The sequence below is a fragment of the Piliocolobus tephrosceles genome, chromosome 1, assembly GCF_002776525.5.
Source record: "Piliocolobus tephrosceles isolate RC106 chromosome 1, ASM277652v3, whole genome shotgun sequence".
Taxonomy (NCBI): domain Eukaryota; kingdom Metazoa; phylum Chordata; class Mammalia; order Primates; family Cercopithecidae; genus Piliocolobus; species Piliocolobus tephrosceles.
In genome coordinates this window covers 218,078,198-218,092,241 of record NC_045434.1, presented here as the reverse complement: position 1 = coordinate 218,092,241, position 14,044 = coordinate 218,078,198, and the positions used below count along the sequence as shown (strand labels likewise).

The following is a 14,044-nucleotide window of genomic DNA, read 5'->3' as shown; positions in this document are numbered from 1 at the left end:
TGTGCTCAAGCTGTTGGGTTCTAGTCTCCAATTTTTTTCTTTTTTTTGAGAGGGGGTCTCACTCTGTCATCCAGGCTGGAGTGCAGTAGCATAATCTCGGCTCACTGCAACCTCTGCCTCCTGGGTTCAAGTGATTCTCCAGCCTCAGCCTCCCAGTTTGCCAGTATTATAGGTGCACGCCACTACACCCAGCTAATTTTTATATTTTTAGTAGAGATGGGGTTTCACCATGTTTGCCATACTGGTCTTGAACTCCTGACATTAGGTGATCCACCCGCCTCAGCCTCCCAAAGTGCTGGGATTACAGGTATCAGCCATTACACCCGGCCCCATTTTTTTTTTTTTTTTTTTAATACAGGTTCTCACTCTGTTGCCCAGGCTGTACTGCTGCAGTGGCATGATCATAGCTCACTGTAACCACGAACTCCTGGGCTCCAGTGATCCTCTTGTCTCAGCCTCCTGAGTAGCTAGGACTACAGGCACATGTCACCATGCACAGCCACTTAATTTTTTTTTTTTTTTGGTAGGGATAGGGTTTCACTGTGTTGTCTAGACTGGTCTTGAACTCCTGGCCTTCAGTGATCCTCCCACCTTAGTGTCCCAAAGTGTTGTGATTACAGGCGTGAGCCGCCAAGCCTGGCTAGTCTCTGATCCTAACCAACACTCTGTTATGGCTTGAAGACGTAAACATAGGACCTTTTCTGTCAAACAGAAGGGTGTTTCCAGTATGCTATACTGCCCCCAACAAATCTAAAACAAAGTACTGGCATTTAAGAACCAGCAAAGAGAAATGCACGGACACTGTGGAGACAATGCTATTACTTCAGTCTGGTATTTGAAAAGGATTCCTTTTTCAGTTTACCCACTCCCAAAGCCCTTCCAGTTGTAGCCTAGGGTCCCCTCTGTGTAAACCTTCAAGTGTTACATAAGATACTTGGAGTGTCACTGAAGATTGCCACTTTTAGGCTGTATAAAAATCACCGTTAACAATTTGGGAAGAAGCAAAGCTCTGTTGAACGTTCAGTTATTGGCTAGTCTTCCTCACCAGAGGCATGTGGGATCCCCGTTGTCCCAGGGACAGTCATCAGCATCCCAACAAGTGCCAGAGTACGTCTCTCCTCAGGCAGCGATTATTCCATGGGAGCCTCATCCCTCACGACACTTTTCCTAGTGCTGGCATGGTAAAAGGCAATTGACTATAAATTCAACGGAAACTCAATGTAGCAACTTCCATTTTGTTACACTGATCTGAAACAATAATAGGGCATCATAAAATTTTTTATCTTTTGAGACGGAGTGTCACTGTGTTGCCCAGGCTGGAGTGCAGTGGCACACTCTAGGCTCACGGCAAGCTCCACCTTCCGGGTTCACGCCGTTCTCCTGCCTCAGCCTCCCAAGTAGCTGGGACTACAGGCGCCTGCCACCACGCCCGGCTAATTTTTGTGTGAGCCTGCCACTACGCTCGGCTCTGATTATCTTTTTAAGAAGACTTAAGTGTGACCGCGCGCGGTGGCTCACACCTGTAATCCCAGCACTTCGGGAGGCCGAGGAGGGCGTATTACTTGAGGTACAGAGTTCGAGACCAGCCTGGCCAATATGGTGAAACCCTGTCTCTACTAAAAATAAAAAAATTAGACGGGCGTGGTGGTGGACGCCTGTAGTCCCAGCTACTCGGAAGGCTGAGGCAGGAGAATCGCTTGAACCCGGAGGCGGATGCTGCAGTGAGCTGAGATCGTGCCATTGCACTCCAGCCTGGGCGACAGAGTGAGACTGTCTGAAAGGCTTATGGGTTTCTGGTCAAGTCATCTTAGCGACTGAAAGGGCTTCAGAGAAATCTGAAACTCAAGTGCAAACAAAACAAAACAAACCCCAAAACAAAAACCAACCAACCATCAAACTTTAATCTCTGTAGGGGCAGAGCAACTTTCCTCAAAGTTTTGCTCAGCAGAACACATCTGAAACTGGCCCGCTATGTGCTATGCATCCAGAACAGGAAAAGCCGGACCTGAAAATAATATTCCACGCTAAATGAGCCGTCCCGTCGGGGCAGGAGCTCCCAGCACCCATGCTGCGCTCCCCGGCATCGGGCACTACGGGGCCGCGCCGGCTCTTCCCCAACAGCAAGGCCGGAATCTAACTCCACACCCTCCGGGCTTGGCACCGCGCACCCAGGCTTCGTACCCAGCTCCCAGGTGGGGGCCCCCGCGGCGCCCGCGCCCCGCGCCCCGCTCCGGTCCTGGCCCGTGCCGCAGCGGCCCGGAAAGTACCTGCTCAGAGGGAACGGCCCCGACTTGCGCTGCCGCAGCCCCGGTGGAAAGGGCGGCTGGGTCGCAGCGGTGCCGCGGCCCGGGGAGGCGGCCAGGCGGCGCCTCAGCACCCGGACCCCGGGGGCGGGCGGGCCCGGGCCCCGGCCCCGGCCCTCGTGGACCTCCTCGGCAGCCGCAGCTTCTTCAGACGGAACACAATGGGCGCCCCCTCCGCTGCCCCAGGCCGCCTTGCACTCCAAGCTGCTGCGGCAGTGACAGGGAGAAAGCAGCCCCGGAAACCTCTGCCCATCGCCCCGGCCGCAGCCGCCGCTCTCATGACAACCAAGCCCAGCCCTGGACTGGGGCCTCTGCGCGTGCGCGACCCCGCCCCGTCCCCGGCCGCGCCGGCGCACAAGGGGAGGCCCCACGCTTCGCGCACCCTCGGGGTCGTGTAGTTTCCGGGGCCGCGGCACCTGGGGCACACCAGGTGGTGTCGCGCCTTTGCTTTCCCGAGCCTTCTGGGTAAGGTAATGTAGTGTCCGTGGGGCGACGCCTGCGCACAAGACCACGTCGGGCCTCACTTTTCCCAGGCCTTCTGGGTAATGTAGTTTCCGGGATCGGCGCCCGGCCTGTGCCAGCTTGCAGAGCTCACCAGGTGCAGACCCCTGCGGCCAGGGCGAGGACGGATCTGAGCAGCCAGCCAGCGGGTGCCGCCGCCTGCGGGACCCAGAGGCCTTGAGCACATCTGCAATGCTCCAGAAGCCCAAGAGCGTGAAGCTGCGGGCCCTGCGCAGCCCGAGGAAGTTCGGCGTGGCTGGCCGGAGCTGCCAGGAGGTGCTGCGCAAGGGCTGTCTCCGCTTCCAGGTGCCCGCCGGGCTGGGCGGGGCCGGCCGGCCGGGGGTAGTGTGTGGGGAGAATAGGAGGTGCCGCTTTTCCTCTTCCAAAACGGAGGGTGCGGGCGGCGCCCGGGGCGGGTAGTTTTCGTTCGCCTCAGCCTCTAGGCCCCCGGGCCCGCGCAGCCTGGGGTTCCTGAGCCTGGCTTCAGAGCGCAGGGAGCTTGGGGGGCGACCTGGATCACCCCTTTCCTCTTCCCACCGCTCGGGCAGGACAGCCCTGCATCAGAGCTAGGAAACCCGGGTTGAGTGCCAGGTGCTGGCACGCGGGGTCACGGCTGCTCTGCCTGTCCGGCCTCAGCTTCCCCTTGCGTAAAATGAAAGCCTTGACTGGGTGGGCTCTGCAGGCCCTTCCAGCCCTCGCAGCTGGGGATTGCAACCGTCACCTTATTCTAGGGTGGTTTTCTTTTTTGGACCAGTACTAGGGTCCAAATGTGCTTTGCCGGGGTCGGTGTGCTTTGCCGGGGTCGGTGCGGGTTGGGTGGGAGTTGCCATAAAATGCCTAAAACTGACCAGTGCAGAGTAACAGGGAACCAGACTCCAACAAATTAACAGTGCCACGTGCCGGCCACACTTGTGCACAGAGGCAACGAACCGTTCTCCTTCGTGTGCCGGCACCGCCCTGGCAGCTGTGTGCTGGGGGTGGTGGTGTTCAGCTCCTGGCAGCAAAGAGGCGGCGCTGTTAAAGACAGGCTCTATTTGAAGTACCCTCAGAAGCTCATTTTAAAAGGGTGAATCCTGCAGAGCCAGCACTCGCCACCTGTTGTATGTTTTTCCTGACTTCGTATTTTTGAACGGCTCGCAGTCAGGCGCCCTTGCCCCCGCCACCTCATCCTTGCCTGGGTGTTGTCGCGGCTGTGGTATACAGGCAGCAGCCTGAGCCTGCTTCTTTAAACACAGCTCATTCTGGTCATTTCTGAGGCCTGCAGATGAAAAGCCCTCGTCTTGAGACTCTTCCTCCTCCTGTGGCCTCTCCCGCCCCTGCAGCTCCCTGAGCGCGGTTCCCGGCTGTGCCTGTACGAGGATGGCACGGAGCTGACTGAAGACTACTTCCCCAGCGTTCCCGACAACGCCGAGCTGGTGCTGCTCACCTCGGGCCAGGCCTGGCAGGGCTGTGAGTGGCAAGGACCTTGGAGGTGGGCGGGAAGCTGGCACTCTCGGAGGTCCTGGGGGCTTAGCTCTGGGTGTCCATCAGGGTGGGGAAGGGTTCCCCTTATTGTGACCTCTCAGGTCTCAAGGAGGAAGCCCTCTGGAGTCAGAACCGGTCAGCATCGCTTAGGTGGCAGAGTCCTCAGTCCTCTGGTTCATGAACTCAGCTGTTCGGTTGGTTGTCTTTTTCTTCAAAAAATCTTGTAATTTCATTTACATTCATTTGAGGTGTCCTAGCCATTCCCAAGAGCAGAGGGAGGGCTTTGGGGTTGGGGCCTGCACAGTTTCATGGGGGAAGGTGGGGCCAGGAATAGATACCCTTCTTTTCCTTTTTTTTTTTTTTTTTTGAGACAGAGTCTTAGGCTGTGGCCCAGGCTGGAGTGCAGTGGCCAGATCTCAGCTCACCACAAGCTCCGCCTCCCGGGTTTACACCATTCTCCTGCCTCAGCCTCCGGAGTAGCTGGGACTACAGGCGCCCAGAACCTCGCCTGGCTAGTTTTTTGTATTTTTAGTAGAGACGGGGTTTCACCGTGTTAGCCAGGATGGTCTCGATCTCCTGACCCCGCGATCCGCCCGTCTCGGCCTCCCAAAGTGCTGGGATTACAGGCTTGAGCCACCGCGCCCGGCCTATTTTTTTTTTTTTTATTAGAGATGGGGTTTCACCGTGTTAGCCAGGATGGTCTCGATCTTCTGATCTCGTGATCCGCCCGTCTCGGCCTCCCAACGTGCTGGGATTACAGGCTTGAGCCACCTCACCTGGCCAATATCCTTCTTTGCTGCTGGGCTGAATACCCTTCTGGAAGGACGGGGTGGTGGTTCGTGGGATGCCCTCACATTGTTCTCGGTTGGTGTTTGCTGAGATGCTGTCCTCAGGGCTCATGTTTGGGGGCAGTTGCTTTGAGAGGTGGTTCTTTATAGGTATCTGTATTGAAGCCTCAGGACACAAAGTCCTGCCTTTCAGAACCAGCTGAATGCCAAGGTCTGCGCTTGTTTGACTCCCGTAAAAGAGAGCTTTTGGTCACTGGGGCAGGAGACACCATCATGTGCCTTTACCTGGGAGGGTCGGCCAGTGTTATACAAAGGAGGTTAGGCTCCAGGAGATGCTTCTGATACCCCAGGAAGGGCATGGCTGCTCTGAGGGATGGAACTCTGGCTCCTTGGCCTACAGAGCACAAAGAGAGAAGTTGAAAAGTAACGTCCATGTGGCCACCTCCGTGGCTGCAGTGTTGGGGGCTCCGCTGTCAGCATTGAGGGGTGATGCCTCTGGAGTGTGCTCCAAGGTTGCAAGCCCCCTTTTCCACTGGGCCTTGTGCTTTTAGAGGAGGCAGCCAGAAAATGTATCACTGTGATGTCCCCTGAGGTGGCCCCTGCGGGAGGTGGGGGCTGGGCAGGGTGTGCTCAGGATATGCCTCACCTTTGGATGTTATCTTTCTTTCCCGTTTCAGGGCATAGTTGAAAGAGAGCAGAGCACGTTGCTCTTTCTGCCCCTCCCCGCATCTCTCAGTCTCTGTCTCCTCTGTCTGTCTCTGTCTTTTCTCGCTCTGGCTCTCTCTGCCTGTCTCTGTCTCTCTGTCCCTCCTTTCTCTGGTGCTTTATCCCCCTCTCTTCCCTGAGACCACTAGTCCTCCTCCTCATTAGACTTAAAAAATTTTTTTTTTCTTTTCTTTTATTAGAACATTGAAATGGGGTCTTGCTGTGTTACACAGGCTGGTCTCAAACTCAGGGCTCAAGAAGTCCTCCTACCTTGGCTTCCCAAAGTGCTGGGATTACAGGCATGAGCCACTGTGCCTGGCCAAAAAAATGTATTTTATTTATATATTTGAGACTTTGTTGTCCAGGCTGGAGTGCAGTGATGGCTCACTGCAACCTCAACCTCCATGTTTCAAGCGATCCTCTCGCCTTAGCCTCCCAAGTAGCTGGGACCACAGGCATGTGCTACCATGCCTGGCTAATTGTTTTGTATTTTTTGTAGAGATGGGGTTTCGCCATGTTGCCCAGGATAGTCTCACACTCCTGGGCTCAAGCTGTCCTCCTACCTTGGCCTCCTAAAGTGCTAGGATTACAGGTGTGAGCCACCGTGCCTGGCCTAAACTGTTTATTTATAAATAATGACAGATTCCCAGGAAGTTGCACAGATAGGAAGGTCCCATGTACCTCTACCCTTTCCCTCAAAGGGGACATCAGATACAACTGTGGTACAATATCAAAACAGGAACACTGACACTAGTGCAATGTGCATGTTGTTCTATCATTTCTCCCCATGCAGATTCCTGTGACCAGTGTCAGGGTCAAGGTACAGACCTCTCCCATCCATCACTCAAGGTTCTCCCCTTTATAATCCTGCCTACCTCTGCCCACCACCAATCCCTAGCCCACAGCAACTGCTGATATGTTCTCCATGCCTATAATTATGCCATTTAAAGAATATTAGGGACTGGGCACGGTGGCTCACACCTGTAATCCTAGCACTTTGGGAGGCTGAGGCGGGTGGATCATCTGAGATCAGGAGTTCAAGACCAGCCTGGGCAACATGGTGAAACCCCATCTCTACTAAAAATACAAAAATTAGCTGGGCGTGGTGGCGGGCACCTGTAGTCCCAGCTACTTGGGAGGCTGAGGCAGGAGAAGCACTTGAGCCTAGGAGGTGGAGGTTGCAGTGAGCCGAGAGTGCCTCATTGTAGTTCAGCATGGGTGACAGGGTGAGATTCCATCTCAAAAAAAAAAAAAAAAGAAGAATATTAGGTAAGTGGAATCATAAAGTATGTGACCTTTTGAGATAAGCCTTTTTTTTTTTTTGAGATGGAGTCTTGATCTGTTGCTAGGCTGGAGTGCAGTGGCCGGATCTCAGCTCACGGCAAGCTCCGCCTCCCGGGTTTACACCATTCTCCTGCCTCAGCCTCCCGTGTAGCTGGGACTACAGGCGCCGCCACCTCGCCCGGCTAATTTTTTGTATTTTTTTCAGTAGAGACGGGGTTTCACCGTGTTAGCCAGAATGGTCTCGATCTCCTGACCTCGTGATCCGCCCGTCTCGGCCTTCCAAAGTGCTAGGATTACAGGTTTAAGCCACTGCGCCCAGCCGAGATAAGCCTTTTTTACTCCACATAAGGCTCCTGAGATGCATCTAAGTTGTATGTATCTATAGTCTGTTCCTTTTCATTGCTGAATAGTATTCCATGGTTTGGTTTTACCACAGTTTGTTCAGCCATTCGCCTGTGGAAGGATATTTTGTTTGTTTCCAGTTTTTGACTATTACAAATAAAGCTGCGCTGGCCAATTATGTACAGGTTTTTCTTTTTTCTTTCTTGTTTTCTTTTGAGACAGGGTCTCACCATGTCGCCCAGGCTGTAGTGCAGTGGTGCAATCATAGCTCACTGAAGCTTTCACTTCCTGGGCTCAAGCGATCCTCCTACCTCCGCCCCTGAGTAGCTGGGACTGCAGGGGTGCACCACCATGCCCCGCTAGTTTTTGTATTTTCTGTAGAAACAGGGTTTCGTCACGTTGCTCAGGGTGGCCTTGAACTCCTAGGCTCAAGTGATCGACCTGCCTTGGCCTCCCAAAGTACTGGGATTACGGGCGTGAGTCACCGCATCTGGCCATCTTGACAGGTTTTTGCGGGATGTGGGTTTTCATTCCTCTGGGGAGAATGCCCAAACGTGCAGTGCTGCATTGTGTGGCATGTGTTTAGTTTCTGAAGACAAGGATGTCCATTCCTGCTGCTTTTGTTTAACATGGTACTGCAGGGTCTGGCCAGGACATTTAGGCAAGAAAAATAAAAGGCATCTAGATTGGAAAGGAAGAAGTGAAGCTATCTCTGTTTGTAGATCATATTAACTTGTACGTAGAAAACTCTAAGGAATCCACTAAAAAAACTATTAGAACTAATCATCAAGTTTAGCAAGGTTGAAGGATACAAGATCAATACGCAAATATAGAAATATACTTACAATGAGCAATCTGAAAATGAAGCAGAAAATAATCCCATTTACATTGGCATCAAAAAGAATCAAATACTTAGGATAAGTGTAACAAAAAATTGTAATACTTATATTCTGAACACTGCAAAATGTTGTTGAAAGAAATTGAAGTTTTGAATAAATGGATTAACATCCCATGTTCATGGATTGGAAAACTTAACATTGTTTAGATGGGGGGACTCCCGAAATTGACCTACAAATTCAACACAATCCCTATGAAAATTCCACCTGGTTTCACTGTAGAAACTGACATGCTGATTCTAATCCATAGTTCAAATGGAATTGCAAGAGACCCAGAATAGCCAAAAACAACCGTGAAAAATAACATAGGAAGAGGACCCACATATCCTGATTTCAAAACTTAGTACAAAGCCGCAGTAATCAAGACTGGCACTGGTACGAGGGCAGATATATAGATCAATAGAACAGAATAGAGCACTCAGAAATCTATGTATCTATGGTCAGGGTGCCAGGACCATTCAATGGAGGGGGAAGAGTAGTGTCTTCAACAAATGGTGCTGGGACAACTGCATATTTACATACAAAAGAATGAAGTTGGACCCTTAGCTGGTACCTTATACAAAAAGTAAAATAAATGAAAGACCTAAATGTAAAATTTAAAAATATAAAGCCTTTAGAAGAAAACATAGGGGTAAGTCCTCATCACTTTGGATTTGGCAAAGGATTCTTAGATTTGACACCAAAAACATGAGCAGCAGAAGAAAGAACAGATAAATTGGGCTTCATCAACATTAAGAACTTCAGGACGGGCACAGTCCCTCATGCCTGTAATCCCAGCACTTTGGGAGGCCGAGACGGGCAGATCACTTGAGATCAGGAGTTGAGACCATCCTGGCCAACATGGTGAAACCCCGTCTCTACTAAAAATACAAAAATTAGCCGGGCGTGGTGGCAGGCGCCTGTAATTCCAGCTATTCAGGAGGCTGAGGCAGGAGAATTGCTTGAACCCAGGAGGCGGAGGCTACAGTGAGCCAAGATCACACCACTGCACTCCAGCCTGGGCAACAGAGTGAGACTTTATCTCAGAAAAAAACAAAAAAGAAAAATTAAGAACTCTGTTGCTTCAAAGGACACCATGAAGGAGGCTAAAAGACAACCCACAGGCTGGGCGCGGTGGCTCACGCCTGTAATTCCAGCACTCTGGGAGGCCAAGGTGGGCAGATCACGAGGTCAGGAGATTGAGACCATCCTGGCTAATACAGTGAAACCCCATCTCTACCAAAAAATACAAAAAAATTAGCCAGGCGTAGTGGCGCGCGCCTGTAGTCCCAGCTACTCGGGAGGCTGAGGCAGGAGAATGGCGTGAACCCGGGAGGCGGAGCTTGCAGTGAGCCGAGATTGCAGCACTGCACTCCAGCCTGCCTGGGCGGCAAAGCAAGACTCTGTCTCAAAAAAAAAAAAGACAGCCCACAGGATAGGAGAAAACAGTTGCCAATCATGTATCTAATAAGGGACTTGCATCAGAATATATAAAAAATCCTTATAACTTAATAGTGAAAAGATAACTCAGTTAAACATGGGCGGAGGTTCTGAATAGAAAGAAATGTCTCCAAGGAAGATATTCATGTGGTCAGTAAGCACATGGAAAGATGCTTGAGATCATCAGTCATCAGGGAACTGCACATCAAAACCACCGTGAGATGCTACTTCACACCCACTTGGATAACAACCAGCGTGGGCGAGGATGTGGAGCAGCTGGAACCCTCAGGCGCAGCCGGTGGGAAGGGAAAACGGTGCAGCTGCTGCGGAAAATAGTGTCTCAAACAATTACACAGAATCGCCATATGACCCAGCAGCTCCACCCCTAGGTATGTACCCAAGAGAAAGGAAAACGCGCCCACACCAAAACTCGTCCGTGAGCGTTTACAGTGGCTTTATTCATAACGGCCAAAAGGCAGAAACCACCCAAGTCTCCAAGGATGAACACATGGATAAACAAAGGGTGGCACCTCCCTACGATGGAATTACTCACCACGAAGAGGAATGAAACACAGCGTGGCCGAGCCTTGAAACCATGCCGAGTCAAGAAGCCCGCACATGCAGTAGGGTTCCATTCATAGGAAACGTCCAGAACGGGGATGTTAGAGAGATTGAAAATAGATTACTGGTTGTTTAGGGTTGGGGGTAGGGTGGAGGGGAGGGAGGTTGGCAGCTAAAGAGTATGAGGTTTCTTTTTGAGGTGGTGAAAATGTTCTGAAATTGACTACGGATGTGGCTGCACAACTCTGGGAATATAATAAAACCCATTGAATTGTACACTTTATTTTTTTGAGACAGAGTCTTGCCCTGTTGCCAGACTGGAGTACAGTGGAGTGACCTTGGCTCACCACAACCTCCACCTCCCGGGTTCCAGCGATTCTGTTGTCTCAGCCTCCCGAGTAGCTGGGATTACAGGCATGCACCACCACACCCGGCTAATTTTTGTATTTTTAGTAGAGACAGGGTTTCACCATGTTGGCCAGGATGGTCGCGATCTTCTGACCTTGTGATCTGCCCGCCTCGGCTTCCGAAAGTGCTAGGATTACAGGCGTGAGCCACCGCGCCCAGCCTCTTAATTGTACACTTTAAATGGGTGAATTGTAAGGAGTGTGGATGATATTTCAGTAAAGCTACATAAAGAAAAGAAACTGCCAAGTTGTATACTAGAGTGGCCATCTTACCTTTCCACTGCACAGTTTCTATGCAGCCTCGCCAGCTTTTGGCACTGTTGCTACTTTTAATTTGAGCCATTCTGATTGCAGTGTGGTGATGTCTCATTGCACCCTTAATATGCATTTCCCTAGTGGCTAACAATGCTGACTGTCCGAATATCTTTTGTAAAAATAGAGACAGGGTCTTGCTCTGTTGCCCAGGTTGGAGTGCAGTGGCAATCATGGCTCACTGCAACCCTAAACTCCTGGGCTCAAGCAATCCTTCTACCTCAGCCTCCCAAGTAACTGGGACTACAGGTGTGCACCACCATGCGCAGCTAATTATTTTTTTTTTAGAGATGGGGTCTTGTGTTTTTTTTTTAGAGATGAAGTGTTGGTTGCCAGGTTGGTCTCAAACTCCTGCCCTTAAGTGATTCTTCCACCTCGGTCTCTGAATGTGCCGGGATTATAGGTGTGAGCCACTGTGCCCAGCCCTAAATATCTTTTTATGTGCTTATTTGCCATCTGTAGATTCTTCTTGGTGAAGTGTTTCATGTCTCTTGTCCATTTTCTAATTGGATTGTTTATTTATTTATTTTTTTACTGTTGAGTTTTGAAAGTCACCTTCCCCTGCCACTAAAATACCTGGACAGGAGTGCTTTGTCAGACATGTGGTTTGCAAATATTTACCCTGTGGCTTGTCTTTTCATTCTCTTAAGAACATTTTTTTTGCAGAGTAAGAGTTTTTAGTTTTGAGGAAGCTCAGTGTGTGGACTTTCTCTTTTATGCAGTGCTTTTGATGTTAGGTCTAAGGGCTTCCACCAAGTCCTCACTCTCCAGCATGTCCTCCTGTCTTCTTCTGACCTGCTGATGTCATCGTGAGACTTTTCTCACATGGTGGATCGCACTGATCGATTTTCAGGTGTGAACCAGCCTTGCATTCCCACTTGGCCGTGGTGATACTTCTTTTTGCATGTTACTGAATTCTCTTTGCTAACATTTTGTTAAGGTCCTGGGTAGAATTTGCTTTGATTTCCTATTAAGACCCTGCCCGGAGAGCTCGCTGCTTCAGGGAGCTATGAAAAGGCTCCAGGAGAGAGCAGGAAAAGTGATTGGAAGGGTCTGAAATCAAGGTCTCCAGGAAGGGCCAAAGGAGGGGCGGCCTGGTTTGGAAGGAGGAGGCCAAATGGGAAAGCAGCCGTCTCTCAGTGCGCTTTCATCTGTCTTCTAAAGCACACCCCGCCCCTTCTCTGTCCTCATGCCACCCTGGTGTGTGGTCCCCAGCTGTTGGTGTCAGGGCAAGGACAAAGACCCAGGAGTCTGAGTCCTGGTGATTGCCAGGCCCTGGGGAATGCGGGGAGATGCGGTCGGAGGCTCTTCTTGTGACCAGGGCAGGACGTGTCTTCTGCTGGACTGGCACCTTTTTGTTTGTCTCGTTGGTGGCAGATGTGAGTGACATCGGGCGCTTCCTCAGTGCATTTCACGAGCCGCACGCAGGGCTTGTCCAGGCCGCCCAGCAGCTGCTGTGCGATGAGCAGGCCCCGCAAAGGCAGAGGCTGCTGGCCGACCTCCTGCACAATGTCAGCCAGAACATCGCGGCCGAGACCCGGGCTGAGGACCCACCGTGGTTTGAAGGTGCGTAGGGGCTGCACCCGGGCTGAGGACCCACCGTGGTTTGAAGGTGCCTGGGGGCTGCACCTGGGCAGAGGACCTGCGTGGTTTGAAGGTGTGTGGAGGCTGCAGCTGGCAGGGGAAAGGCTTTTTCAGAGCCTAAGGTGCCAGGAGACATTGGGTTCCAAAAAGCCCCCAATGAAGGGCTGGCCTGTACCCTTGTGGGTTGAGGTGGGGGACTCTGAAGAAAATGTGCTCATTTTCCAGCCTGGTGGGAAAGGCACCCAGCAAGGACTCACGTGGGGCCAGAGTCCAGGGCAGCGCTCAGATGGGATTTTTTATTCTTTTTATTTTATTTTTTGAGATGGAGTCTCACTCTGTCACCCAAGCTGGAGTGCAGTGGCGTGATCTTGGCTCACTGCAACCTCTGCCTCCCAGGTTCAAGCAATTCTCCTGCCTCAGCCTCCCGAGTAGCCGGGATTACGGCAGGTGCCACTACGCCTGGCTTATTTTTAGTACAGATGAGGTTTCACCATGTTGGCCAGGCTGGTCTTGAACTTCTGACCTCAGCCTCCCAATGTGCTAGGATTACAGGCGTGAGCTACTGCGCCTGGCCTATTATAACTATTTTAAAAATTGTGATAAAGTACATATGACATAAAATTTACCATCTCAACCATTTTTTAGTGCACAGGTCATTGGCATTAGGGACAGTCACGTGTGTAGCCATGCCCACCATCATCTCCAGAACTCCTTCCACCTTGCAAAGCTGAACCTGTGTCCCCATTACATTCACTCCCCCTTCCCCTCCTCCAGCCCCTGAAAACCACCGTTCTGGTTTCTGTCTCTCTGATTTGATGACTCTAGGGACCTCATATGAATGGAGTCACACAGTATTTGTCCTTTTGTAACTGGCTTATTGCACTTAGCACAGTGTCCTCAAGGTTCCTCCATATCGTAGCATATATCAAAATTTCCTTCTTTTTTTTTTGAGACGGAGTTCGCTCTGTCACCCAGGCTGGAGTGCAGTGGCGCGATCTCGGCTCACTGCAAGCTCTGCCTCCCGGGTTCACGCCATTCTCCTGCCTCGGCCTCCGAGTAGCTAGGACTACAGGTGCGTATCACCACGTCCGGCTAATTTTTTGTATTTTTAGTAGAGATGGCGTTTCACCATGTTGGCCAGGATGGTCTCAATCTCCTGACCTCGTGATCCGCCCGCCTCGGCCTCCCAAAGTACTGGAATTACAGGCGTGAGCCACTACGCCTGGCCAAAATTTCCTTCTTTTTAAGGCCAAATGACACTCCACTGCGTGTACATACCACACTCTGTCTATTCACTCCACTGCACGTACATACCCCACTCTGTCCACTCCACTGCACGTAAATACCCTGGTCTGTCTATTCACTCCACTGCATGTACATACCACACTCTGTCTATTCACTCCACTGCACGTAAATACCCTGGTCTGTCTGTTCACTCCACTGCACGTACATACCCCACTCTGTCTATTCACTCCACT

The 14,044-nt window shown here is 51.4% G+C and overlaps 2 protein-coding genes across 10 annotated transcripts in view; one reads left to right on the top strand and one right to left on the bottom strand.

Annotated features, from left to right (window-relative positions):
* The window catches only part of CEP104 (centrosomal protein 104), a 44,110-nt gene extending 41,521 nt beyond the window's left edge, over positions 1 to 2,589 (bottom strand). Inside the window, exons 1-3 of one of the 5 annotated variants that reach the window (XM_026457465.1) lie at positions 2,268 to 2,406; positions 1,891 to 2,005; positions 1,046 to 1,173 (exon numbers count right to left, since the gene is read on the bottom strand). In XM_026457465.1, coding sequence (XP_026313250.1) covers positions 1,046 to 1,091 — 46 coding nt within the window. In that variant the 5' untranslated portion in view covers positions 1,092 to 1,173; positions 1,891 to 2,005; positions 2,268 to 2,406. Of the gene's footprint in view, positions 1 to 1,045; positions 1,174 to 1,890; positions 2,006 to 2,267 lie in introns of all 5 variants that reach the window. The other 4 variants (XM_026457468.1, XM_026457466.1, XM_026457469.1 and 1 more) reach the window with 4 other exon arrangements.
* Positions 2,590 to 2,773: 184 nt separating this feature from the next.
* The window catches only part of DFFB (DNA fragmentation factor subunit beta), a 29,060-nt gene continuing 17,789 nt past the window's right edge, over positions 2,774 to 14,044 (top strand). For 4 of the 5 annotated variants that reach the window (XM_026457470.2, XM_026457472.2, XM_026457474.2 and 1 more), the window contains exons 1-3: positions 2,774 to 3,110; positions 4,127 to 4,253; positions 12,360 to 12,548. In XM_026457470.2, coding sequence (XP_026313255.1) covers positions 2,997 to 3,110; positions 4,127 to 4,253; positions 12,360 to 12,548 — 430 coding nt within the window. In that variant the 5' untranslated portion in view covers positions 2,774 to 2,996. The remainder of the gene's footprint in view (positions 3,111 to 4,126; positions 4,254 to 12,359; positions 12,549 to 14,044) is intronic. The other variant, XM_026457471.2, reaches the window with a different exon arrangement.